Source organism: Molothrus aeneus, chromosome 5, assembly GCF_037042795.1.
Source record: "Molothrus aeneus isolate 106 chromosome 5, BPBGC_Maene_1.0, whole genome shotgun sequence".
Lineage (NCBI taxonomy): Eukaryota > Metazoa > Chordata > Aves > Passeriformes > Icteridae > Molothrus > Molothrus aeneus.
The window spans coordinates 12385061-12412977 of NC_089650.1; the positions used below are offsets into that span (position 1 = coordinate 12385061).

Sequence of the window (27917 nt, forward strand, 5' to 3'; positions counted from 1 at the left end):
TGAGGAAAGCAGGGCATTCACTTTATTGATAAGTGATAAAGAGATTGGCCTTTTGGCTTGGTAGTTATTTACTTTATGTCACAATTTCCTACATTTGAAGTTCCTGCTCTCTGGGCTGCTAGAGAGCAGGGGGCGTGAGATTCAAGTGAATGCACGGGATGGGGAGATACACCAGCACCACTCCACTTCAGCCCTCTCCCTTCTTACTCATGGAGCAGCACTAAGTGCCATCAGGAATGGGACTTTCTCAGTCAGGGGAATCATAAGTGCATAATTAAACAGCAGCCAAAGAGCCAGGAGAGTGATAGGGGCTGTTGGCCTGACGTGGTTTTGCTGGTCACAGCTTCCCCTCCTGAAAGAGCTCCCACTGCGGTAATGATGAAGAAGGTCTTGAACAAAACTTTCTGTTCCTGAAACTCTTCCTTCCAAAGCTGAGACTGCAAGTACTGCAATATTAGAAATTTATACTAGTGCTGTGTGGAAAAAAACCCCATATTCTCCTTGGATTTCTCCTTCCTCTCTGGAGGTTTCTATTATCCCTTTGAAGCACTGTAGCTGGTAGTTGGTAGCTGGATTTCCGTCCAGGTCACATGAGTTAGGTGGAAAAATGGTTTTTGCAAAACATTGATGAGTCATCTCAAAAAAACAAGAATAATTTGCCTTAAAAGAAGTAGACTTATAAAACTCCTCTGGATTTGGGAAAAAGGCTCACCCTACATTCAGTGTAGGAGTCAATAGTAGGCCTGAAACTGCTGCTGCTGAGTACAGCAGTGTTTGTGTACTTGTCTTCTGCCACTGGAGTCCTGCATACAAGTCCTACATAACTGCTCTAAGGCATGAAAAAGCTATAGGGAAATAACTTGGAGGAGTGGATTTTTTCTGAGTTATGGTATCCCAGAGAAAGCAACAATAGAGCAAAGCTAATCTCTCCTTTTAACTCACACTGATTTGCAGAACTGAAAAGCTGTTGCAGAAGACCTCCCAGTGGATTTTCTTCATAGTTTTGCAATGGATCCTGGTTCAAGCTTCCTTCTTTCTTTCATATGTGAAACGTAGGTTCAATATTTTGTCCTAACTTGCTTTGGTCTTGCACTTTTGCTCTTTTTTTTCATTGAAGATTATGTTTGGCTTGTGATGTTGCTGACTGCTGCCCATTCTGGAAAGGTGTTCAGCTGGAAGAGCCTAATTCCCCACGTGTTGATGGCCACCATGACAACAGCCAGGCCAATCAGATTTACACCCAGGCCAGCTTTCACCTGCAAAAGCAAAATGCATCAGAGCTACTTCACGGAAAACACTTAACATAGGGGAAAAAAAAAGAAAAAGCAGTTTGTAGAATTTATACTGACTCATATATAGTGTGATAATTTATGTGTAGTGACTTCTAAAAAAAAGCATAAATGAGAGCATATGTGTCAAGGTATATGTTGGAGTTTTGAGGAATGAATATTCATGTTAGAGGCTGATGCAGTTCATTGTGAACTGTTGAGTTTGTCACTTGGACTTCTCAAACAGATAATCAGAATGGGGAGTTAAACCACACATAACAGAGTGATACATGACTTGCTGTGGAGCTATGTGATAAATCTAATTTCTTATGCTCTCTTGTGCTTGTCTGAGTAGGTCAGTGCAAAAAGGACTGCATACTCCTAAAGCTCTTTAGACAATTACATTCATAAAAAAAATACAAATAAGAAATGTGTGCATCCTACCGATCTGTGTTCTTAACCTGACAGCTCTATTGTGTAAGAGCAGTGCAGACATCACTACTTAATATTAGCAGTAATATAGGGTTTTTTGGTTTGGTTTTTTTTTTTTTTTGGTTTTTTGTTTTTTTTTTTTTTATTAGCTGCTTGATGAGGGTTTAGGTGTTGGAGTTGCATGAAGCATGGGAGGATACAGCCAGTGCCAAGACTCACCATATCTTTGATCTGGCAGTGCCCATAACTGAAGACAATGGCATTTGGAGGGTTACCCACAGGCAGCATCACCGCAAATGAGATGCACATGGTGACAGGAATCAGGGTGTATAAAGGGTTGATAAGCAGGGTTTCTGACTGGAAGAACAGAGGGAGAGAGGTGTTTCACCTGATCAATAAAGTCACAGCCGACAATGACTGTGATGACAATCACACCTGCCTAATTTCTAAACTTAAGCGTGAAAGTATTTTTTGGTTGGCTGGGTTTTTTTAGAGCAATGCCATAATTTTGAGCTAGTCATGCTCCAGGGATCTCTCTTGAGACATTTCACACTGAGGGAGGGTGGAGTTTGCTACTATTAGGACACGTTTGCTCTTTCTCCCACTTGTTTTCTGTGTCATTCTGTTTAACACTGACTACTGCTTCAGTCTTTATCCACGAGAAGTCACAAGAGGTTAACACAAAGAACTTGCTTCTTCCAGTTGCTGAATATGCTGAGACCATTATGTGATATCCTCCTGAATACTGGTTAGGAGAACCAGCTGTTCACGATCCAAATTTGCATGGTGAGAAGGCAGAGATGATGGAATATTTTTTACAGTGGGCTAAAGAATGTAGTTTTCAGTGGTGATGAAATGCTCCATTTTCATTTGCATTGCTTTGGCCCAGTTTTATATGAGAGGGAAAGGAAAGGATAAACAAGGCTACAATCATCTTGGGGAGGGAAGTGTCTCGAGGTTACTTTTGCAATCTGAAAAGAGAGTCTGCCTTAAGATGGTAGTTCAGACTACAAGTAGATTACTGCTCTAAATATTTTTCAGGAGAATCTCTTTCTGCATGGAGCAGAAGAAAATCTGAACTCCTAAGCCACAAAAACACAATCACATCTTGTAATGTGGCCACATCTTAGTATTAACTCAGAACTGTTCAGATAATATGCTTTGGTACAATCCCATAAAATAGTTACAATAGGGAAAGACGATTAACAACCTCCATTCTTGGACAGAAAAGTTTCTATTACATTTTTAAAAAAGGAAATTTTCTGTAACTGCTATTCCAATATAAAATTAATTTACTCTCTCTTTCTTCTAACTTTGTCAATAGCATCCTGATTTTTTTCTGCCCCTTGCAAACATCTCTGTTTTCCACGGTAGAATATAATATGCTTTACCAGATCAACCCCTTGAACACTTCTAAATCTGAAATAAAATTCAGCACTGCAGTCTTTTCTCACAAGTAGGGAGCAGGTGACTACTAAGTATTGAACAACACATTTAAAATAACATTGACAAAAGGATCTCAAGCTTCATGTGAAATTCACCTATCTTGTTAATTCCATAATCACCTTTTCTTGTACCTGGCATATGAATTCCTCAGTGCACTTTCTCTGAGAAGTATTATAAATTCCATGATGCTAAAATATGCTTTTGGCTGCCCAATTATGTTTTTGTTCCTAGTTTCAAGACTACAGAACAGTAGCTTGGGAACTGAGGCTGGGTTGCATGTGGACAGAGTGCCAAGACCCTGACATCCTGAAAAATTCCCACAAGCCTGCGAGGAAACAACAATCTAAAAATGTCACTGTTTTAACTCACCATGCTGCATAAAATAGGCAGGAAGATGGTTATGGTTGCTGGATTGCTAACAAATTCTGTTACCATGGACACCAAAATGCAAGCCAGCAGAGTTACAGCCCAGGAGGGAAGGCTGCTCAGGGAGAGCATCTGACGTCCAATCCATGTAGAGAGGCCAGAGGTCTGGGGAAAGGACAGAAGCACAAGCATTACTAAATATTTGGTATGTTTGTCAAACAGATTCTCCTTTCTGTGGCAGTTTGCATCAGAGAATCCCACCAGCAAATAAACAAAGTTCAGATCAATGCTTTCTGCATTTCCTTTTGCTCAGTAAACTAGATTTCACTGCAGTGTTTAATGAATAGCAAGAAAGGCATATATTGAGTACAGGGAGTGCTGCCTACTGCATCATGTACAAGCTTTAAAGTATCCACATCATAAATCCAGACTGAGAAGCATGCAAAGGAATAAAAGAGCAGGTTGATAATATGTTTAGGAAGGAGGATTAAAAAAAATCTACACCAGTACCTTGCATCCAGCTGCTAAGGCATAACCTCCTCCAACCAACACTACAATCTCCCAGGGCATGGTCTTCTGAAAGTCCTTCCAGGTAATGATGGGCTCCAATGGGTTAGTTTCTGTTGACTTTTCACCATCTCCTATATGAAATAAAGTGTATGACCAGTATTTACTGCCCTTTTAGCAAAGATCCTCACATTTTTCAGAAGAATAGAAATGATTGAAGATGCATGGGACTACCTGAGAGAGAGGCAAAGAAGCAGTGCATAGCCTATTTCTCTGGATAGTCTGGCCTCACAAACTGCAGCATATTAATTCCAAACATCCTGACTTTCCCTTGGCTGCTCTGTTAATGTAACTAATTGTTAACCCCTGTGTTCTCATGTCACAGCTTTTTGAGGGACTGTGTGCTGTGTTGTGATATGCATGTGCATATATCTGTAGAGCACAGAGATGGTGTTACAATGGGGTTATATTATCAAAGAAGGGCTATGAAGTAGGCCATGATGCTTGATAAAGTGCCCTAGATTTTATCTGAGGACATTAATGGTTTTTTTAGTGCCTGAGTATTTTCTTAAAAAAGGAGTTAGAGCATGTCATATTTTCCTAAACCTGTACAATATATGACAGCATAAAAATATATGTTTCTATAAATTTATAATCTTTACATAAGACTGTGCAGACAATTCTACTGTCATACAGCACTGCTGAAAGAGTGGTGCAGCAAACTGATCGAATCACTGAGTGCTACCCAAAGAGAAATGTGAAATAATCTCATTATCAAGAAGACTGTGAGAGAAGCATTGCACAAAATTGAAACATTGTCTGGCACTCTATGACCTCTTTTATGTTTCTCTTAAGACATGACAGTGATTTCCACTGTATAAGTGATGATTAATTTTTTTACTGGGGTTTATCTTGGGCTGATTTTGCATTATGGTTTTTTAATATGTAACTCCATCTAAACCTTTCCCAAAGCTCAGTCCTCAGTCCTGAGGTCTAATAACTCTGCTAGCACAGAAGAGGAGGCAGTCTCAGGTTGAAGACCTGTTTGTCTTCCTCTGGATGAGACAATATGAATTACAGCAAAGGAAAAGGGGGTCTGATGTAGGAAGGGCTGGTATCCTTGACTTACCAAAATAGAAGTATCTTCTTGGATCTTTTTACAAACAAAAATAACAAAAAATATGAGACATTGAAAAATGTACCAGTTCTGTTTCTTAGTGCATTCTCCTCACCTTTTCTCCTTTTTCCAAAACGTGGCTTTTTTGCTGGAATCAGGAAAAGGAGAAACCCAAGAAATACAGAGACAGTGGCATCAGTCCGGTAACCTTTCCTAGGAAAAAAATAGCAACGTTTTCATAAAAACACATTAACAAAAACATTTCCAAACCAGGTACATAGCTCCAAGCACATTTCTGCAGATGCAGTTGTATTCCCACATCTGAAGTCATACTAACAGCCTACTAGAAAAATATGCCTGCATATTAAGGGTACAAATTGGATTTTTTTCCCATTTATTAAACTGACTCTGGTAAGCAACTTCAATCACAGCTCAACAATTTTCAATATTCTGGTTGAAAAACAAATAATCCCTTTTGGTTTACAAATCTATTAACTTGGAGGTACAAAAAAATAGTGTGTTTACTGTAGTGTAAGAAACAGTAAACACATTCTGGGGAAAAGCCAAACCCAGGTGATGCTTTAGAAATGAATTGTAGATTGATTTTAAATTAAATGTTTAAAAGGCTTTCTGTAAAACTATTCTGAGGAGTGCCAAACGCCAGTGATCATCAGAAAATCACAGTATTAGAAATTGTTTTTCTCTCAAAATTGTAATGAAAAATTAAAGTAATTTTATACAGTAGCAATATAAAGTAAACTTACATTCAAATAACTTATTCTTTGATGTGCAAAGTGTTATAGTATAATTAAATAATTAAAATTATTTAATATAATTTTTTTCAATATTATTTAAAATAAAAGAAAAATTATTTGCTTTAGTCACCATTCTAAGCAATATTTAATTGAATGGACATTTTCTTGATAAAACACTTTTTGTCAAAAATTTTAATTTCAATTATAGTTGCAGTATATTCTAATGAAAACTTCTTTATGAATGCACTAAAATGTTTTAACGTCAAAATCTGACCCTCCTTTTACATTGGAAATGGTTTCATTTACTTTCTCTGCTTAACTCACTTTGAATACTGAGGAAGAATGGAATTTTTCACTATACGAAAAAATATAATTTAAGAAAAAAAATCCTAATTTTTGAATAAAGACTCCATTTTTCACTGCTTCATTAAATGTGTCTGATGATGTCTTAGGGGGAAAAATATTATAGAAAGTAATAAGAAGCTAAGTTGTATTCCTGTGCAGTAGTTATGGGGATTTTACTCACTTCTCAAAAAAAGATGACCATCCTGGCACAAAGCCAGGCTCACGAGTGAACCAGAGCAAAGTCATCAGGATGAAGAAGAATCCAGTCACCATCTCGGGGTAGCTAGAAATAAAAACCAGAGAAAGTAACGAAGTAATTCCAAGGTCTGTCTGAAAACTCAAGAGCAAGTTCCAGAAGAAATAAGAAAGTAGAAATTGGCTTCAAAAAAGAATAAAAAACATATGAAAAATAGCAAGGGAGATTAGTTTGAATGAAAGAATTCTAGATTTGGCTCCCAGCTGGGAACCATATAAACCCTGTAAGAAAAAGGCTAAAAATATCCATCTGTATTTGTAATGCTATCATTTATGGGCAAGATGTGAAGGAAAATATTTCTAAATGCTTGTTTTGTATTTGCATTATTATCTGATTAAATGTGTTAACAAGGTGAAGTTCATATTAGCATTCCACTGTAAATATATTCTCCTGCATTTTTTAGAAGGATAGAAAGCCTAAGAGCAAATGACAATGTAAATTAGCACAGATGGTGCACAGCAGGTGACTTGAGGATACTTGAGGTGGCTAGAGGATTTTTAATTTAGCATAGATTTAAATTAAGAGTGATTTCATATTTGGCTCAGCCTGAACAACAGTTTAGTTTCAGAGTTTATTGTATTCAGGCAATTGATCTGTCAATATTTCAGTTAAACAGCACAAAAATGCTTGTGAAGAAGGAATTCTGTGCCATATCAGCCCTTTTGAAAATGAAAATGTTGCCAAATAATCTTTTCAAGAGACATTTCTTGCCATTGTGCATAAATATTATGTGCAACTGGGAAGGCTGGACAACCCATGGCATGGGAAAAAGCCTTTTTTGAACTTATATCTACTAAAATAAGTGTGTGCCTGAATTAGGAGAAGGGGTCCTTTAGGGTTCAAAAACAAACCTAGATGACCTTTGAACCCTGGAATAAACTTGAATCTTTCCTTTCTTTTCCCTTTTTCCTCAAAAATAAATGAGTTGCACGTTAGCACTCATGCTTGTAACAAAGTCTTTGATTTTAGTTCGTTTTTGCATTTTGTTCTATTTCTATACTGGAGGGGAGGAAAAAGAGCTGAGAATTTTAGAATAAGCTACGAGAGCCCAAGGCAACATGGAGAGCAATAGGAGACAATGAGAGACAAATTCCCAAGGAGGGCAGGTCTGGTTTACCTAACATTTCCCAGTTTCTTGTATTCCTCTTGAATTCTTCTCTCTGACATTTCTTCCTGTTTGGTCTTCTTCTTCTTGCTCACAGAACAAGTCTCTTTAAAACTGAGATAGCATGATAAAATTAGGCAAGAGCATAAAGAGTGGGGGAGGCAATTAAAAAAACCTCCAGCAATGGGGTAGACTGAAAATTCTGGTATCAGGAGCTGTTGGGAGAAGATGTGACTGAGCCAAGGCCTGATGGCAACAGAAAAGGAAATTACTGTGCATGCTATTTGATTAATCTGATTTCAAGTGCTTTTAAGATTCAACTCTAGACATAGTTGGAAGGTTCCCAGGGTGCTCTGACTCGTACTGATTGGTATCACTGAGCCATCTTGAGCCATGGCTGGGCTCCCTCTGCGTAGGCTTCCTAAAAGAGCTGCCAGAAACCTCCCAGAGCTACAGCTAGTGTCTATCATCACATGGAGAGATTGTGACAGAGGTCAGCTATCAATAGAAATTTTTCATGGGCTAACTATGCTTTCCTGGGTTATCCAACATATCTGGGGTCTGCTCTGGCTTTTGAGACCATATTTGCCTTGAATATTCAGGATTCATAATGAGGGAAAGCTGTGCTTGTGATCCCATTAGCTGCCACGACCTGTCTGCTTCTGCTTATACTGTCATAGTAACATTTGTTTATACATCAGGCACAGCCAGAAAAGCACCACAGAGGCCAGGGGAGTCACCCTGGTGTTTTGCCCAGGTGAAAAATGCCTGTACTTCTGCCAGGGACACAAAAACACATTTCCTTGCTGGATATATTGAGCCTCCTATACACTTGTATGGATGTTAAGTGAATCCCTTAGTTTATTCAGTTTTCCTTCATTCTGTAAGAAAGCATGGACATTCTTAATTGAAATTAAGATGCTTTCAAGCTCACTTTAACCCTCTCCTTTTCTTCTTTCCAGAAGTGTTACCTAGCTGTGCTTTGAGCCACAGATCCCTCCTTTTTCACTCCAGCTGTACCCTCTGTCACACAGAGGTGTAACAGGATCTAAGCAAGTCTAAAAGATGCAGCAGCAGTGACTCAGGTACCATGGCAGCACAACTTTTATGGTTCTTTCAGGTGATAATAGGTGCTCTTATGGTTCCTGCTATTTTAATATCTCATTGGGTACCTCACTAGACACCCAAGCTGTAACCCTGGCCAAACCATGGACTGCAATCTCCCTCAATGTATCTGCTTAAGGCCAGATCCTCAAATTTCTTTGCATTGTTCAAGATCCAGACAGGCCCTGTCTGGTCAACAGAAGGACTTAACCAGGGGTTGAATTTCACATGGGCAAATAAGCAACACATTTTTTTAACTCACTTAGCATTGCCCTTCATCTATAGATATTTTAAATTTCCTTGCAAATCTTGCTGTTAGACTTTAGTAAAATCTACTATCAGGGAGAGATGAGGCTGGAAGAGCTGTCCAGGCTGGAAAAGAAGAGCTCTATGGTTTATAAAGGACAGTTCTGTAGTAACCTCCACCCTTAGCTCTTCTTTGCTGGCAATGATCCCTTGATGAGTCCATTCTCTTTCACCCTTGACCTGGTCTAGGGCCTTAAAGTCTGGAATGCTGTTCCAGCTAAGCCAGGCAATAACAGATTGATAGCACAGGGCTTCTTAGGAAAATAACATTACGGGAATTCATTAAACATTTATGCTAAAGAATTAGGCAGCTGTTTCAACAGGTTCCAAGTGTTTCCAGGCTCAGGAGGATGTGAAGGCAAAGAACTGAAGCCCAGCTCCCAACATAATATATTCTTTAATGAAGTGCAGTGAATAAAGTCAGAGATTAAGGAGCCTTGGAATCAACTACTTCTCAAGAAGTCAATAATGCTTCAGTCTATGGTATTATTTAGAACAACATTAATCAGCATGAAGTCTTGGATGCAATGTGGAATTTCAATTTTTGTTTTCAAACCAAATTAATTGAGGGTCATGTTAGGACCTGTTTCTCCTCAAGATTAAAAGGAAAAAGCGGCAGAGGGAATTTATATTAGCCTTTTAATTTGGAGCTATAAGACTCAGAGACTGACTGAGAGGGGCATGGAGCCACTCACCTCTAAATTACTTCAAATCTAGTCAAGGTCAGCAGCAAGCAGAACTCATTATCAATTTATTCATTGTCCTGGGTGAAATAGTGATGTCAATTCAGTTTACTTTTAAGAGTGAACTAAATCAAATTAAGGCAAATTTAATTCAGAGCAAATGTGTCTGCATCACAATTCAATGCAGATTAACAAACCCATTCTAAATGCACACATTTGGCAGTTTTCATTAACTTTGTAAAGACAATATGTGGTACAAATGACCTAGAAGACTGAAACTTTTTCTTATTTTGGGGCCTAGGGACTGGTATTAAATGTATTTGTCTCTTAGGCTGTGAGTCCCTTCTACTTTAAAGAGAAATATATATGGAGTCTATTTACCTTTAATTTTAATTGGTTTTATGTTAATTTCCTTGAACTGGAGGCAGATCTGAAAAGTACCTTGTTCACTTGCAGGTTTTTTTCTATTAATCTTTTAAACTATGCTTTTCCAAAAGGACTTTAAACAAGACATTTGGTCCAAGAAGGAATCCTCATTTTCATTAGAGTGAAAAAAAACCCAAACCAGTTGAATGCTTAATATGGATTTCTATCAGCACTACCTGGGCACTTCAATCTCAAGCAGCAACACTCTGCACTGCTGTCCATGCAGGGCAGCTAAGCAGTGAGATTTCCTCTGGTCATTGTTCTGGCAAGAAGAAGGAGATTGTGCCTTAAATTCTGTCATTTGCCAGTAAAAACTTCTTTATGGCACACGTTTGAGAGGAGCTGCAGATGTCCTGCTTTTGTAATCTGTGTATCTTGAACAACTTTCACTCACTTGCAGCCCAAGAACAGCCAGTGCAGCCAGAACCAAGTCAGCACCAACATGATGAGGGAGATGGGGAAACTGAACAGAAACCAGGTTCCAAAATTCACCACTTCAGCTTTTGGGTACTGGCTGTAAATTAAAAAAGAGGATGCATGAGAAGTTAGAACAGTACAGGGACAGGGACCTCCAAACAGACATAGATGCAAACACACCTATGGGCATATTTATTTCACCCCATGGGGTGAGAGAAAAATTCCATCACTTTGCATTTGCAAACAGCTGCATTACCTATGCAGAGTGAAACCAGCAGACAAACAGTGCAACTCGCCAAACCTTTAACACCAGATGGTCTGGATTGTCTGGCCAGCTTCAAAAACACGTGGAGATACCTGAAGTGAAACTCTATCCCTACCTGTGGTTTATATTAAAGCTTCTTTTAGAGTTGGCAGTCTTCAGAATGATTTCAGCCAGAACCTCTTTCTATGTTTTCTCACAGGCCACACAAATATTGACTATATTCTGCTGTACTGTGACAAAGATGTTGGATGTGTGCATTTGATGTTACTGTCATAAAAGCAAGATCTTGGAAAATTCTGTAAAATCCAAATCCCTGGATTAAGCATGACTTCTGAACTTATTCTTCTGTGCTACCACCATTTAAGAGAGAGAAATGAGAGATATCAAGGCAGTAGTGGTAGCAGAATCAGATCTGAGCTTGGATGTGTTTCTGTGCATGAGAACTGCCACCGGTCTCCTGACAGAAAAACATTCCTGTTTCTGACATTGAAACATTCATGTCTTTGAGAGCCCTGGGACTATGGTAAAGGAAATAGATGATCAGAGAGCTGCTTCTCATCTTCTCTGAAGCAAATGCATAAGACCACATATCTAAGTTGGTTGTTTGGGTTTTTTTGCACTACATGTCGAGCAGCTGTTTTTATGTCATTTCTTCTTTTGTGAGTATTTCTTTGTGTTTGCTCTATCTTCATAGCTTTAGTGTTTACTTTTCTAGAGTGCCTGCTGCCTTTCATGATAACCACTACGTCAAATCAAAAGAAGTTGCTGGAGAAACTTCAATGTTACCACACTGAGGAGGTTTTACTTTGCGTGAGAGAAAGACATGGGTATGTAGCAACCTTCAAACACTAACCATTGGTAGTAACATTAGAGGAAGAAGCAAATTTTCCTTCAGGGAGAGTGTTCTTCCTAGGGTTCCTTGAGGTAGGAAATGACCCACAAGGATGATGATGATGATTCTCACCAAACCCCAGTGCCACTTACTTGTTGAAGTGCTCGAGGAAGATGAGGCTGGTGGAGGTGCCTATGATGGTGGTCAGCCCCCCGATGGTGGCTGCATAGGAGATGCTCAGCGAGAGGCATTTGCACACCATGTGGTCATGCCTGGTCTGGTACCTGCTGCTCAGCTCCGAGGCCTCAGGGGGCAGCACCAGGATCTGAGCCTGTGGGGGGACACAGTCACAAGCAAAGCAGCTGATCAGGACAGCAGCCCAGCTTGCTCTAATGCCAGAGTGATATGGTGTTGCCACATTTCTCTTCACAGAAAAGCAAGCACAACTCTTCCCAAGGATTTCTGAGATTCACATTCTCTGAACCTCAGAGAAAGGGAAAACACAATTCTTATCACTTGCTGTGCCTGTGTTGTGCCAAAGTAGAATGCAACATGGAGATTGTTTATCCAAAGTGAGGATGTTTTGTTTCCTTGTGTGTCGGGACTGTTGGGTGACAGTCACGAGGTTCAGTGCAGTGTGAGCACTTGTGTGCAGAGTTGAGTGCTTGGCAGATTCAGTCTAGATTAAATGTATATAGTATAGTATAATAAAGTAATTAACTAGCCTTCTGATATCCATGGAGTCAGATGCATCATTCTCTCTCCCTTTCGTTGGAGTCACCTTTGATTTGCTCTAATATGGGGCCCAGAGAAGCAACAGGTTTGTGTAAGAGAGGCCAGGTTTTTCTTCACAGGGATTAACTGGGATCAGTCCTGGAAACTTGTCCCAGAGCCTAAAATGGCCTGGTTTGTGACAAAAATGTAGGACAAGCAGTAATCAGGCTTCTGGCTAAGGTTTGGGCCAGCTCCAGGTCTGACTGGAATATCAGTGGGATATCAAAATCCTTTGAGGGCTGCAGGGACAGGATTCCAGCACTGAGCAGAAGGAATCCATAATCCTTGAGGCTTAGGAGCAGCCACCACACAAAGGCTTGGTGAACTTTTCACACTTAAACTAGCTCAGGGCCTCTAATTATGGATGGAGTGCTGGGGATCTTAAAATGGAATGGAAAAGGCTGAGCGATGGGAATATGGAAAGAAAAGATGCCAGAAAATTTTGCTCCAAAAGAAGCTTTCATATCAGTGACAGGAAAATGTCTATGATGGTAGATCAAGTCCTTATACTGGGAAAAAAGGTAGAATGAGGAAAAAGATAGCAAGTGGTTCAGAAAGGTTTGTTACATTTACTAATTTTTATTTTGATTTATTTTTGAACTGTGAATGCAAAGTTGTGTTGATTTTAGCCTATTCTTTCATGCCCATAAACTTATGCCATTAGGACACTACAAAATTGTCATCCAAACAGCAATCTCTTCTTAGATCCCCTCAAGAGAAGTAGAAATACTGGAATGAATTGATTTAATGGAGGATTTTGAGGCTGGATATTTTGGAAGACAAAAAGGAAGTGGATACTAAGAGTACCTAACAAAGTGGTTGAACAGATTAATGGTCTGCTTTTTTACATTCTACATTGTTATTTTTGAGTTGGGCTGTTTTCCAAGGAGGATTTGCAGAAACAAAGTGGCTATTACAGTCGAATAATAAAAGAAACTTGTGATCACATTACTGGATGTAAAGCTAAATTAATTGTCCCAGCCATTGGGGAAGGGTCTTCTGAACATACCCGTGCTGGGTGCATCTAAATGGGAGCAAGAGCTGGCAAAGGGCCACTCTGTGGCTGTGCTGAGGTGATGGAGAATGATTCCTTTCAAGGAACAAATAAGAAACAGTAGGGAGCAGGTGATGTTCACATCTGTCTTTTGCCTCACCCCCAGGTCTAACATTTCCTTACCTGAGGCAGGTGCTGCCCATTGCTGGTAGAATTCATTGTTCCAATAGGGTTGGCTATCATGTGCACACCATTCATACTCTGCAAGGAGGAAAATGCCTTTGGATTAGCCTTTCTTGTGTTCCATGGGGCACTTGTGAATTTGTGATGCTTTGTAAAGGTATTGGGAGGCAGGCTTTGGGGACAAAAAAAAGGAAAAAGGAAAAAGGTTCCAAAACTACAAGAAAATCCAACCCACTAAAACCAACTGTTAATTTTACATTGGAGGAAAAAAAATGTTTAAACCCCCTGCTTTGTTTTTTTTTAAGGGATTCTAAAGTCAAATTAGAATGAAATTAGGTCCTCCTCTAGCATGTCTGAGACTCTAACAGGTCCCTTGAGTCTGTGACTTTGTGATGTGTACAAGCTGCTGCAGCAACTTGAGAATTCTCAGCTTCAGAAGCTGGCAATACTGGAAAAACAAAAGATCATATCTGGATTTGCTAAAAACCATATGAAATTGTTAGTTCTCTGACTGGATCTCAGGAACTCCAGCAAGGAGTACAACAGGCTTCTACTGTTTTGTACTTCTGTTGTTGCTGTTTTGGAGCTAATGTTCCCCAATTTATTTGTGCAAGCAATCTGACAGGTTAAATACAAAGCAGGACATTCTGCAATCCCTAATTTCTGCCAACAACCATCACACATTTGAAATAAAGGGACCAGATTTTTTTTTCAGAGCTGTGTGCATTTTGCTCTGCTGGTTCCTGCACTAGAAGACAGGGTAGCACAGAAGATACCACCTATGACAATACCTTTGAGTGCATCAAGGAGCTGAAGTCAGTAGTAGTAGCACTAAAAACAAAGAAAGGAAAATGTGCTTTAAAAATGCCTGTTCATCCAGCTTCTGCAAGAGGCACACATCATGGGTAGGAGGGGAGAACTAGTGCCTACTGAAATGCTGAATACCACTTATTAGAACCTCTTATGGGGGCTCTTGGCCAAAAAGTAAGTCATTATTATGTTTCATAGCTCAATCTCCAGCTGTGTAACAGTGGAGTTCCACCTCCATGCAAGAAAAAATTTGTTTCTTGGTAGTATTTACTCCATTCTAGGAGTAAAGACTTTTCCAATGCTGTTTCTGAGTACCCACCTGTACCACATTAAAGCCTTCCCTAAAACCTGCCCTGTGTGGCATGTGGATCATGCAAACAATCCACTGAACTTATTTCCAGATGATGTGCGACTTTTCCTGCCAAATTCAAAGCTCTTTTTCAAGTAATCCTATTTTAATAATAGTTCTGTTTGAAATATCCCACATATACTCTTCAACAGGGGTTAAAGGGATTAATGGCACAATGCCAATCTGAAGATTTGATTCTATACTGCATAGAAAATATGGCTGGGGTAAAAAGAGATAACAGAGGGAATATTGGAGAACCCAAATAGTCTCTAAACTAATGAGAAAACTATTTAGATCTTGCAAGTTAACTTAAAGGCATCAACCTGTACTGTTTGAATTGTAATATTTGTTTTAAAGCAAATTTAAATTTACAGTATAAGAAACTTGTTTCTCTTTTATTTTGAGCAGTTGCAAATACAGAAAGAGCTCAAAAAGGGACTGTGCAATTTTGTTCTCACACTTTATAAGATGCTCCTCAGAATTGGCCTATAATAAATTTTTAGAACATTAGCTTTGTATACTGTCTTGTATATCTTGAACTTAATTAGATAGTTTGACAAAGAAATTATTCCTTTACTTGATTTACCCTTTCCCCTTACTAGATTCTTCCCCAAATAGAAACTACTGGTGTTTCAAATCTCTGAAGAAATTCATCTATATTTAAAGAAATCTTCTACAAATTTTGTAGGGGAGGAGGGGTGTTTTTTTGTGGGTTCTCCCTCCCCCCATGTTCCCCTGCCCTCCACTCTCATCTCTCTTGAATGCAGGCAATTCAGACTTTCTTCAGGAATGCTCTGTAAGGATGTCCTCTCTGGATTTGTCCTGTGGGCAGCCTGTGCTGTACTTGGATCTTCTTCACCACTGTTCCTTCAGGGGAACAGAATAAAAGCTTTCAAACTCCTAGAAATATTTTCCTTCTCCCTAAAATATCCATAGTGTTGAAAAAAATAAATGAATACTGCAAATTTTAGTGAGATCCAGAGCATTGCATTAATGCCTTCCTGGTCAGTCACATGTGACACATTCACTTGTAAGGTTCTGCTTGCCCTTCCTGGCTCTGCTCCTCGGTTCATCTCATTGCAACCTGTGTAGGGCTCAAATGTCCAGTCCTGGTGTACAGGGTTCATTCTTACTCCTCATTGATGAAGATAAGCTCCAGTGAAGGCTGCCCGTGCTTTTCACCGAGACCTGCAACAGAGGAACAGAGAGCAGCCCTTGGGGGAAGAACTGAGCTGAGCCCCTGGCTCACACCACTGCACCTGGAGGAGCTGCTGCAAACAGAACTTTGTCCAAACACTCTCAGGTGCTCTCTTGTTGTGGCATTTTATTATTTTGTATTGTACTGATCATGTGCATCTGGCAATTAAAAGACTATGACACCTACGTGTAATAGACAAGGTTAGATGAAATAATTTTCAGCCTGGAAACGGTAAAGTGAGAGAAAAGAGAGATTCTTTTCTTCCTAAGCCTTCTTCTTCTGGGAAGGAATGAACAAAATGAACCTTAGAGGTCTTATCAATTTTTTATTATGGGATTGTCATGAGAAAACTTCTGAACCTCTTCTAAATTTCCTGGACTTTATTCCCAAAGGTTTTCTTCCAACCCTGTAAAATCCTTTGGCCAAGAGTTTATGACACACAGCTACAGCAGATGCCCTGATTCAGTAAAAATAGTTTCCCAACTCCTATTCTTCCATCACAAATAAAATTTCCTTTCATTTTTTGAAAGGAATATCAGAGTAAAAAAAGGAATATCAGAGTACAAAGAGTACATATCAGTGTTTTTGGCAGTATAAGTCAGAGAGATCCGACCTCAACAGAATTTCAGTAATATGTATCAACAAGTGAGGTCACTGACAAACAAATGAGAAAAGAGTGAATGCCAATACTGACAAATACCTATTGGCTTGTTTTCTTCAGCAATGGTGCTGCCTGCAGCCGTGATGACCTCGCACTCCTCCTCAGCATTCACCAGCTCCTGGAGCACTGCCTCCACGATTGGCATCACCATGGCTGTGCTGGAGGTGTTGGAGAGCCACATGGAGAGCACCGTGGTGCAGCACATAAAGCAAAGGAGCAACCTGGAGTGCAGGGCAGGGAAACACGAGGGGTCGGAGGTGGCAGAAAAAATAGGGGAAGATTTGAAAGATGGGCAAACTCTGTCAAACTCTGAAAGATGGGTATAAAAATGCCCCAAATCAAGGAGCTTTTGACCATGGATGGGAAGATCAGAGTGGTTTCAAGCTGCTGCTCTCAGCCTCAGACTACCTCAAAGCCAAAGGTTCACTCACATGCCTGGCTTGGCTCCAGCCATCATCACCATGCGCAGGGCAATTCGCTTGTGGAGATTCCACTTTTCTACAGAAGCTGCCACACAAATCACACCCATGAGGAGCAGAGTTGTGTTCTTGAAATATTCAGCAGCCACCTGCATTAAGGGCCAGGGGGAAGCAGACAGTTAAAAAAGCAGTAAATACCCTACACAGAAAGCATGCTGAATGAGAAGAAATATAGCATAGTGCATTTTTGCTCCCTCAAGTAAGAATGACAGGGAGCTGGAGAAAATGAAGAATTCATAAATCAAAATATTCCCTTTCATCTCTTTCTTGTTGTGTTTACAAATAAGGCTCTATCTCCTGTTGTTTATAGGCTTCTGAGTTTTGAAGAGATCAAGAGAAATGTTATACTTGCAAGCAGGATGTTCAGTGCCTGCAGTGAGTCAGTCATACTCAGCTAGGCTCAGATGGAAACAAGCACAGACAAAAGTGCACTGAAGGCAGCTTATTCATGTGCTTCATCTGTTTTTTCCTTCTGGAGGTGTTGTTTATCTTGCCTATCTTTATTCTGTCTTGTTCAGCTTTTGGGAAAAATGTGGCATCCCTAGAACTTACTGCATCAGAATAAAAGAAGTCCTTTGGGACTTGCTCTTTGAATGCAATATAAACGGGTTGGTATATTGCTGCAGTGATACACAAATCCTGTGTCAAAACTTGTCACATTGGAAACCCATTTCCATTTTATCAGGAAAAGAGGGAAAAGTTTCAAGAATAAGAACTTTAAAGGTAAAGACCATGAGCAAAACCCATCACTGCCTCAGGAAAATATTCAAAAATATTTAAAATATCCAAAGCTGGAATTGTGGATGTGGGTCTTGCTAAAATATGAGAAGATATTCTGTGAAGCAACTGCAAAAATGAAAAATTAAGCAAACCATAAAATTCTTACTCAAACATACACACATAATTCTGTCAAAACAAAAATAAAATGGGAGAAAATAAGAGTCACAAAGAGATGGTTGGGGTCTAGCAAAATTTTTCATTTCATTTTGATGCAATCCTTCCTAGGCTGCTGCTGGAATATTTTTCAAAAAATGTCATTTCTTCAGTTTAAAACTAGTTCTCTAATGAAATGTAGGTGCCAGCATTTTAAAGCAATTAAAATCCATTGCCCTCAGTTATACCGATGCTCCTCCATAAAATGCAAGAATGACAATAATGTTATTTTGTGAAATTTGCAACAAGTTATATTTTTAATGACATTTATTTAATAAATCCCTACGGTGACTAAATAGACTTGGTCATCATAATTGTGTGCCAGAACTTTTAAATATCACCTTTTTGGCTTTCTTCCACTGGTTTCTTTCTCATTAACTTTCTTTATTTTCCTGCTACCTTTTCAAAAAAATAATGAGGCGAATGAAGGAAATTCATCAACCCAGCAGGATGAACAATCTGGGTTTTTTTCTCCTTTATTCCTTTCATAGAAATTTTGGAGAAATAAGTGAATGCTAATAGTCTCATTAATACCAGCATACATATATAAGACACACTGGTTCATGCTCTTAAGCCCCTGTGAGTAATTTGTAGCTTAAATAGCAGTAATTTTCTAGGCAAGAGTCAATCCAGGACAACAGATTGGAAATAATGCTTCAGAGTTTTTTATTTTTGCATGCAGGGATTTATTTCAGCTCCTAAAGCAAATAATACATTCTTTGCAGTAGTCTTACTGTCACTTTATTTGCTATTGCATTGAATTTCTCTCAGGCTGACATTAAATTTCCTTTTCCAATGTGCTGCCAAATTTTTAATGAAAATGCCCAACTACTTTACCTTTATGTTAGGAAAAAAAGATTGTGAAAATACTGAATTGTGTTGGTATGAAAATGCATCTCATTTTATTACAATACTTGGGGGAATAAGCAGTCATTAAACTCTCAGCTCATGCTTGTTTCTACCCATTTATGGATATTCCCAGTGCTATATTGTGAGAGAAATCCAACAATTTTATGTTTGCTACATATTCCTCTGCATTCTTATCTGTATTACTCTGCCTTAAATCAAATGTGCTGTCCCCTCACTCCTCAAAAAGAGATAGAAAAAGGCAGGGGAAAAAAAGTTGCAGAGAAAACAAAAGAAATTCTTGGCATATAATGAAAGAAATTAACATTCAAAAAAACCTCAAGTAAGCAAATTCAGGACTGATCATAGAAACTTTTCTGTACAGCTACTCCTTTGCCTAAAAACTTATGGCTACAGTAGGTTACAGCTTTGAAAAAAGGCTAGACTTTCATCTGGATAACAAAATTATCCAGTCTTTTTCAGTAAATGGTAAGTTGTTTTAGCACATGTAGCCTCTTGCCTTATATCACATCCACAATAAATAAAATTGGAAGGAAACTTAGTGAATCCTGTGGCTGCTGTTCATGGATTTGAGGAGGGCAGATGTGATGGTGTTTGCAGGGGTCTTAGGATGAGGGACGAGATGAGGATGTGACTCCATGTTTCAGAAGGCTTGATTTATAATTTTATGATATATATTATATTAGAACTATACTAAAAGAATAGAAGAAAGGATTTCATCAGAAGGCTAGCTAAGAATAGAAAAGGAAGAATGATAACAAAAGCTTGTGGCTCGGACAAAGACTCCAAGCCAGCTGACTGTGATTGGCCATTAATTAGAAACAACCACATGAGACCAATCCCAGATGCACCTGCTGCATTCCACAGCAGCAGATAACCATTGTTTACATTTTGTTCCTGAGGCCTCTCAGCTTCTCAGGAGGAAAAATCCCAAGGAAAGGATTTTTCATGAAGGATGTCTGTGACAGGCAGAGGTGGGATCCTGTGGTGCAATAGGTGTTGGTAATTGTTGGTGATGCAGGACCTGAAAGGATGGACACCTCTCCTGGCTGTTGTAGCCTGTCTCATATCCTATATCTATCTTCAGATGAAGAAAGGGCTGGTGGGACCCAGTTGCACCTTACAGGATGTACACTCCTGCCTGCCATGCCTCTAAGTCTTGCTGCTGCACTAAGATCAGCCTTGTTCACATAATTAGCTGAGAGCAAGAACATGAAATGATAAAAAACACACAATGGTCTGACCTCACTGGACTTCATGACCCCAAAGAGAGGGTAGAGGAAGGCAGGAACCAAGGCTGCTGCCCCAAGGGGCACTGCTTCAGAGACCCAGTACACAGCTGTCACCATGAGCACGTAGGCACACGAGGCTTCCTGCAGGGACAAGCACAGAGGATGAGTGTTACTGCCCCACCACATGCTCTGGGGAGCCCTGGGAACTCACCCTTAGGATTCTTCAGACTGTGGGTGCCCTGGTTTAAAAAAAAATAAAAAGGACTGCATTGGGACCTCCAAAGGTGCAGCTGTTTGGGTGTGAAATCTTGGCTGCCTTCTGAAAGGAGAGAGTCAGAAGATGAGGCTAATGAAAGTTTTCACATATAATCCAAAGCAAAGCATTGGAATAAAGCCTATTTATCAGCAAAATAATAGCTTCAAGTGCATTTGCATATTTGTTTGAATTCCATAATCCAATATTTACGAAGCACTCAATCATGGCTCCTCAGATTAGACCTGTTGACCTGTTATCTCAGCATATTTTTCTCTCCAGTCCTGGACAAGGACAGAAACCATTAGCTTTCAGGACCAGATGAGAGCATTCATATTTGCCATAAAACTGCCTTGTAGTTATTTTGGGAAATGCTCTGGAAACCTGGGTTGGGGGTTTTTCATTGTTTTTTTTAGTTTGTTGGTGTTTTTTTAAGCAATGTGCAAGCACATTTGTCAGCTGATTTTATTTGCTCAGGTAAATTCTACAGACCTTTGGAAGAAGACCACAGGCCTGCAGGGTTGGAGGCAATAGGTGAATGGAGCTAATCAAACAAATTTGCTGCTGTCCAAGGTTCTGGTTGAAAAAGGCATGAGAGCATCATGGTGAGCATCATGGGGAGCTGGGATATGATAGAGAAAAGTGCTATCTGCTGAATATTCTTACAGGAAAACACAGCTAGTGAATGGAAGTCTTCTGGTCCATTTCTCTAGAAATGCCTTTATTTATGGCTCTCATTGGAGCTCTCCTTAAGCTCAGTTTCTTATTCTTAGCAGTAGTTTCTGTACTTAGAGACCTGGGGATGTCTGCTGGTAATAATTACAGAAACTATCCTCAAGAAAAGGTTTTTCCTTTTCTTTTCCATTCTTAAATTTGAAGCCAAGTCCTGTACTTGCCATAACCTGTGTTCTATGGCAGTTAATAGGTCTGCACTGATTTACTTCAGCTATAAATTTATCTGTTCTTCATTTTGCACCAGATGCTCCATGTGAACCTATCAAGCCATATGGAGTCACAGCTCACAAATGGCTATTGTTGAGAAAATTCACCGTTCACAAATGCTATTTGAGTCTCTTAAAATATAATTTTATATATTGTACATCCATCCTGGCTGGATGACTACTAAATAAAGCAGCTTTCAAGAGGCCTCACAAGCAATTCTCCCAGATCCTTGTGCAAATCAAAGAGCATGTTTTACATTTCATTGTTTTCAATCAGTTTTGTGAACAAGATGGTAAAGCCTAGTGAAATTATACAGGGATGTGGGTTCAATGGAATTAATCAAAAGTTTGTGTTTAAGTTCCTCTTTATAGATGTCATTTATACATTACCTCTAAAAAAGAGCCACAATCAGATGTTCATCTTTTTTTTTTTTTTTTTGAAGTACAGCTTATAGTAATAACAGGCAGAATACAGCCCAGAGAGGAAGTTAAGATAGACTGATATGTACTATTTCCTTTACTTGTGCAGGAATTGTAGCCAAAGTTACTCAGAAGTTCGGATTTAAATTAGCAGCCAGATGTTACTCTGACTCCTGCTTCAGAAAAGTGTAACATTAAACAATTGTAATTCAACAAAGCTAGGGTGGGTTTATATTGGATATTGGGGGAAATGTCTTCAGTGGTAGGGTGGTCAGGGGTTGGAATAGATTGCCCAGGAGGTGGTGGATCCACCATCCCTGGAAGCTTTCAGAGGACATGTGGATGTGGCCCTTGGGGATATGGTTTAATGGTGAACAGGGTGGTGCTGGGTGAGCAGTTGGACTTGATGATCTTAGAAGTCTTTTCCAACATTAATGATTTTATGACACTGTGGTTCTATTAAGCAGGGCCACCAAAATAACTGAAATAAATTTATAAGAAAACCTAACTTCCTTTGAGCAGATAAACTCCAATTCCTTGAGAGGTTATAAAGAGTATCTGAAAGGCTGCTGGAGGAATTTAGCTCTGGATAAGCCAACTTGCTGCTCAGTCACATTTAACTACGTTATACCTCAAGGTTAATATTCCACAGAGAGCAGAGCACAGGGAAGTTTTTGTGACCTAGTGACTCCGACACATTTTTAATTTTTAACTCATTAGCTTCTGCTAATGTTTGTATGAGCTCTGTGTCAGATTCAGCAGTTGTCTGAGGGGAAAAACTTCTAATTTAAGAAGAATCAATGATTTTTTATTTTAGAGCAGTCCAGATGTAAGATCCAAGGGGTATCAAAACCATTTTCTCACTCTAAAAATGTGCTTCTTTCTAATTTCTTTGAACAATTATGTAATTTTATATTACTCCTCTGTGTGTGGCAAAAAAAAGTGGGCTGGTAGTGAAAATGGAATAGGACAGAGGGAATTTGCATCTCTACCAAAACCTTACTGGGATGGGCACTAAGTCTTTATGTTTCCTATACACTAGGCTGTAATCATTTTACAAAAGAAAAAACCCAAATAAATTGCATTTTTAAATGGTACAAAACTGTAAGCAAGTACTGGGAAAGCCAAGCTTGCTAATCTCCACTAAAAACTTAATCGGCTTGTCTGGCAACTTTATTTATTTTCTCTGTTGGTTTCCAAGAGAAACCATATTAATCTCTTCTATTTAATTGAACTGAGTTTATATATTTAATTAATGGTTACCAGAGCTACTAAGTATTACACTGAAGCAGTGGCAGTGTAATTTTAACTGTTTCACCCTCCTCACTTGTTGTTTTAGGGCTGAAAAATTCTGTTAAATCCACCTCAGAGCTTGAAGCAGGGAATAGGAAAACATGTGGTGCTTGGAGGGACTATCATCTAATTATCTCTCTTCAATCAATCCCTTGGGTTAAAAGAAGAGCTGAAAGGAAGACATGGCTAAAAACTCCACACTTAAGGGTCATGCATAAAACTTCTGTAACTAAAATATCCAAGGATCTCAGAATGGTTAAAAGGAAGAATAAATTTTATGTAGGAAATTTGCCCAACTATTTGCCTGTTGCATATCTTGCATGCAGACATGTGGTTAAGCTCTGCAAAGAGGTAATCCAGCCTCTGGAATAACATCTGTGATTTTATGGGATCATGCTGAAATTCCATCCTTCAGCTTGCGTAAATAAAACCAAAGGTGAATGAAAATGAGTCAGCTGTGGCTCTTCAGAGCAGGTTCTGTGCTTTAGGGTCCATTCTACTGGTTTGGCATATCAAGATGCCAACATCCCCTGATACTACATTCTCACAGCTCTGCCAGCAGGTGACTTTCTGGAATGTCCTTGACTGGGTGCAGTGTAGCCACAGCAACAGTGGGCACAGAAAGCCTGTCCCCAACTGACTGAAATCATGTGGCATTCCTTGTGGTATCTCTGGTGGCTTCATTGCCAAAAAAAAAAAAAGGGGGAGGATAAAGATTACAAAAAAGAAGCAAAAATGCTCACATGTCATTGTAAACAATGAAGGAAATAAGGACAGAATGGAAAAGACCCTCAGTTTGTAAAGCACACACACTTTTTTTGGCCTGAAAGGCATTTATGTATGTCCAAACCTGTGGTACAAGTTCAGTCATAACTTTGGAAGGGGAAAAAGAATTCAAGCAAATTTCTTTTCACAAAATAATCTAAAAGAAGCTGTGGAGTTTATTCCCATTAGCAGCATCAACCAACAATTCTTACTCCTTGAGCTCTCTTTGATCTCTTTTGCCACTACACATGTAATGCTCCTTTGACTTTTCCGGAGATGTGCTGGTATCATCAAAGAAACTGCAAGCTGATTCCCTGCAGAAATGCAAATATAAATGACCTAGCAATTTCAATCCCTATAAAAAAGACAAAAAGCCTAATATAATTGTAAAAATACAAGCATGTGGGCAGGCATCAAATTTAATCTTCATATTTAAAAAGTAATCATAGTCAGTGGGTTGTAACAAAATAAAATCTACACAAAAGCACTTGGATAGTGTGTACTGTTGGCTGAGTTTAAATGGTGTAGATGTTTTCTTAATAGCACTATAAACATTTGTCCAGCTCTTGGTCAGATTGTCAGCTGTGCTTTACCCTCTGTGGTCACTCAAATATATACAAAGTGGATGTAAATCTCCACTGGATGGATTTTTCCATCACTTTGCACTAAAGCAGCACCACGAGGTGCAGAGTAACAATGCCGAGCAGCTTGTACTGTACAATAGCAATTCCTGCAGCAATCCTGTCACTGAACTCCTGCTTCAGCTGCCATAAGGTGCTTTACTGTCCCCTGGCTGAGCATGCCAGGGAGCATCTCTTTTCATGTAACCCTTCCAGTGGTATCAGGGGAGATTAAACCCCTCTGCAGAACAAGCCTCTGTGAAAGGGTGAGCCTTTCTGTTCCCTGAAGAGCACAATCGTCTGTTATTCATTCCCTCTCTGGAGATAAAAGAGAGGAAAAAGCACTGTAAGAGAACAGCCAAGATACATTGAAGTTCAAAGCAGGAGAACTCAAAGTGCAACACACAGAGGAATATTTCCTTTTTATGAATTCTGGTTTATTTTCCAAACAAAATGTTACTGTTTTGTTTTTGAAATCAGCTATGCAATTTCTAATCCTTTGCATTTCTATTGGGTAAATACCAGCATTCATAAATCCCCTGATACTTTAAGGAAGAATGAATCTTTAACAGGGTAGAGGGTGGAATTGGATATTGCTGCACTTTTTGGACAGATTTATGTCTAGGTCTATGGGGAAGGACAAGCTGCAGATTTTTAATACATTGCAGATTTTGATAAGTTAAACATCACCACCTCTCTAAGAAAGAAAAATGTTGCTATGGCACACGAAATAAAACAATATGGAAACTGGAACCTCCAAGGTAAAAAAAAAGGAAGTTTAATTTCTGACTCTAACATTTATAGATTGTCAAAAGTGACAGTGGATTGGAGGATGACAGTGTCACCTCTCCAATGACACTGGACAAACCAACAGTCCATCAAATTTCTCCTCCTCCAGAAGAGAATGTAAAACAGTAATTATTTACATAAAACTGCATGAGAAAGTTTGTTACAAGAATGTAAACATTGGAAGGCTTAGAAGAACTGAGAAGAACAGGGCAACAGAAAAAACATTGCTATTTTATGGGTTAAAACCGTAGAGATGTGCAAAAAGAGGACTTTGCCATGTGGCCAAGGCATTCAGTATCTCCAAAGCAGGGTCAGGAGCACAGCTGCACTCACTCCTTTCCCTGGTCTGTGTGTTAAGCACAGGATATTCCTCCTTTGCATTGCTGAGTGTGCCAATGTCAGAGCTGCAGTGTTCCAGCAGAGGAACCCACACCTGCTCTGGAGCACTCAGTGCCATGCATTGTCACCCAGTGCCAGCTCCTGCCACACCTGAGGGGCTGTCTTTAGAAACCCACATTAAATTGAAAGTCCCTCCATACATACTTCTAATTAAAAAACTAAAGATTTCCCTTAGTGTTGCTAAAACTTTTGCTTTCCTTTTAGATTTGCTTTAAGATAAACATTCCTTTTCAAGACCTCTCGTCAAAGAAAATGTCATGGATGTGTTTGTTCTGTTCCCCCTTCTCCACAATATTATTGTAGAAAGAGATCCAACATTTCTGCTTCAAAGCAGTGCTTTTCTAGCTTCACCTGGCTCTTCAGCTCTGCTTGTGACACAACTCAAGGCAGCTCTAGCTCTTAGTGATGATTTCTCAGTGACCCTCACAGTCCTTCAAAGATGAGTCTTTGATTTTTCTAAGATCTGTGCTTCTTGACATCTTTGTCTTTCCTTTTGCATGCTGCAAACTGAATCAGCAGGACTATCTGCTGCACTCAGAGGCTTTGTTAAAAAGAAAATGAAAATGTACTTACACTGCTGGGGTATATGAGTGGCAGAGGAAGCAGCAGAAGTGGAATGAGAACAACGAGCAGGAGATTTCTGGATCGGAGGATCTCCTTCATCACTGCCATTCTCCTTCTGGTGGCTTTCTTCTCCTTCAGATTCTTCTCTGGTTCCTCAGATATTCCAATTTTCATGCCACGTTTTCCTTCACCTGTGCCTGGATTTCCCCCAGAAAACTCTCACAACCTCATCTCCTATTCCCACAGCCACCTAAAATATCTTTCTTTCTTTATTCTTCAATCTGTTGTTTTGAAAAGGTTTTTTGATTAAAAATATATTCAGTTAAGTAGGGCTCACCAGAACATCTGAATTATTATCACACCATAACATGCAGAGGTTTGCAAGTTGGAGCATAGTGATCTTTTGACAAAGTTTCTTTTTCAATCAGACTCACAGTTGTAGATGTGTTGTATCCTCATTCCCATGTCTTATGAAGTTTGTTTCTTCCATCATCTAGTGGTGTTATTTCTGTTTTCATAAACCAGGCAAGATATGTTTTGAGCTGCTGCTTTTCCTCTTGTTTGATAGTCTGAAAGTCTCAAACACAGTTTCTTTTCTACTGGAAGATTACTAAACCAAACAATTTATCTTCCAATGCATAGAAGTAAATTTTCAGGTACTTCTTCTTTAAAGAAAAGACCAAACCCCCCCTCCATTTGCAGGTCCTTCAGATTTTATTTCTTTGCTTCTGTTTTGTATCTACCTTTACCCTACTTTTGCCCTGAGCTTGGAATTCACAGGGCAGTAATTCCAACATGGATTATACTTGGTCTCAAGACAAAAATTTGTTAAAAAGCTACAGGCAACTCTAATTCACCAATGAGGACTGCAGAAGGTAGAAGTTGCTCCACCCATTGTCCCAAACCCAGTCAGAACATTTGAGAAAATCAACAGCCTTCTGACATTCCCACAAATATATAAAAAGACCTTTTTTAGGCTGCTGAACAGTTTGTTATTGTTGCAAGGTCCCTGTACTGATGATAAATAAATAATTGTTGTTTTCTGAACAGTATCTTTGTGTTTCTTCCATCACAACCCTTGAATGTCACTAATTCAGAAGGCATGGGCTGATCTCTATTGACTCCTGTGCCTTGAGTAACCACAGGGCTCCAAATCAAATTGAGAATTTTTAGACTTTCTACTCTTGTCTTCTAGGGGAAAAAAGCATTTCTCCAACTCTTCTGTTATTAATGCTTTTTTTGTGGGGCAGAAAGCAGTGGAGATTTAGGACTGAACCCACTGGCTGGTTGCATGCACCATCTGTAGACAGACAAATGTATATTTGCCCTGTATCTCATGGGAAGAACACATCCAGGATTTTCCATGCCCCCCAAGCTTGCTTGCCTGGCCTCAGCCAGAAATCTAAGATGCAATTATTAATTTCAGGAAGAATTCACCCTGCCCATCAAACTCCTCTGCAAGGCTGCATCTGACAGGTTTCCAGGACTCAGGTCACAGAGGCACCACAGTCCAGTCTGGGGAGCTCAGTTTTTCACTGGAAACCTGGCAAATGCAGCCTTGCAGAGGAGTTTGATGTGCAGGGTGAATGCTTCCTGAAATTAATAATTGCATCTTAGATTTCCATACCTCAGAGCTTCCATCAAGCAACAGAACCTTGAGACCTTTCAGGTAAATTTAACAACTAGATCTGGAAGAAAGGCTATAGTTAATGTGAAGATTTTGGGTTGGCCAATAGAGCTCAGGATCTCTTTTTTTAATAGTT

At 39.4% G+C, this 27917-nt stretch overlaps 1 protein-coding gene across 1 annotated transcript; it reads right to left on the minus strand.

Moving 5' to 3' along the window:
* Positions 1-26917, minus strand: SLC13A4 (solute carrier family 13 member 4). Its single transcript, XM_066549870.1, has 16 exons — positions 26164-26917; positions 20123-20251; positions 17031-17167; positions 16639-16820; positions 15874-15928; positions 14373-14412; positions 13582-13659; positions 11783-11961; positions 10511-10630; positions 7610-7711; positions 6418-6519; positions 5252-5349; positions 4023-4153; positions 3516-3677; positions 1920-2057; positions 1-1256 (listed from the first exon to the last, which is right to left on the minus strand). Exons 1-16 carry the CDS (start codon positions 26326-26328, stop codon positions 1119-1121), a joined length of 1956 nt encoding a protein of 651 aa, XP_066405967.1. The 5' UTR covers positions 26329-26917; the 3' UTR covers positions 1-1118.
* Positions 26918-27917: the final 1000 nt, after the last annotated feature.

Bases quoted from the DNA above. Each gene is read 5' to 3' on its own strand.
- SLC13A4 (XM_066549870.1), bottom strand. From the start codon at position 26,328: ATGAAAATTGGAATATCTGAGGAACCAGAGAAGAATCTGAAGGAGAAG. The intron at 16,821-17,030 runs GTGAGTGAACCT...CCTGCACTCCAG, and splicing joins GCTGGAGCCAAGCCAGGCAT to GTTGCTCCTTTGCTTTATGT. The intron at 4,154-5,251 runs GTGAGGAGAATG...TATTTCATATAG, and splicing joins TTTTGGAAAAAGGAGAAAAG to GAGATGGTGAAAAGTCAACA.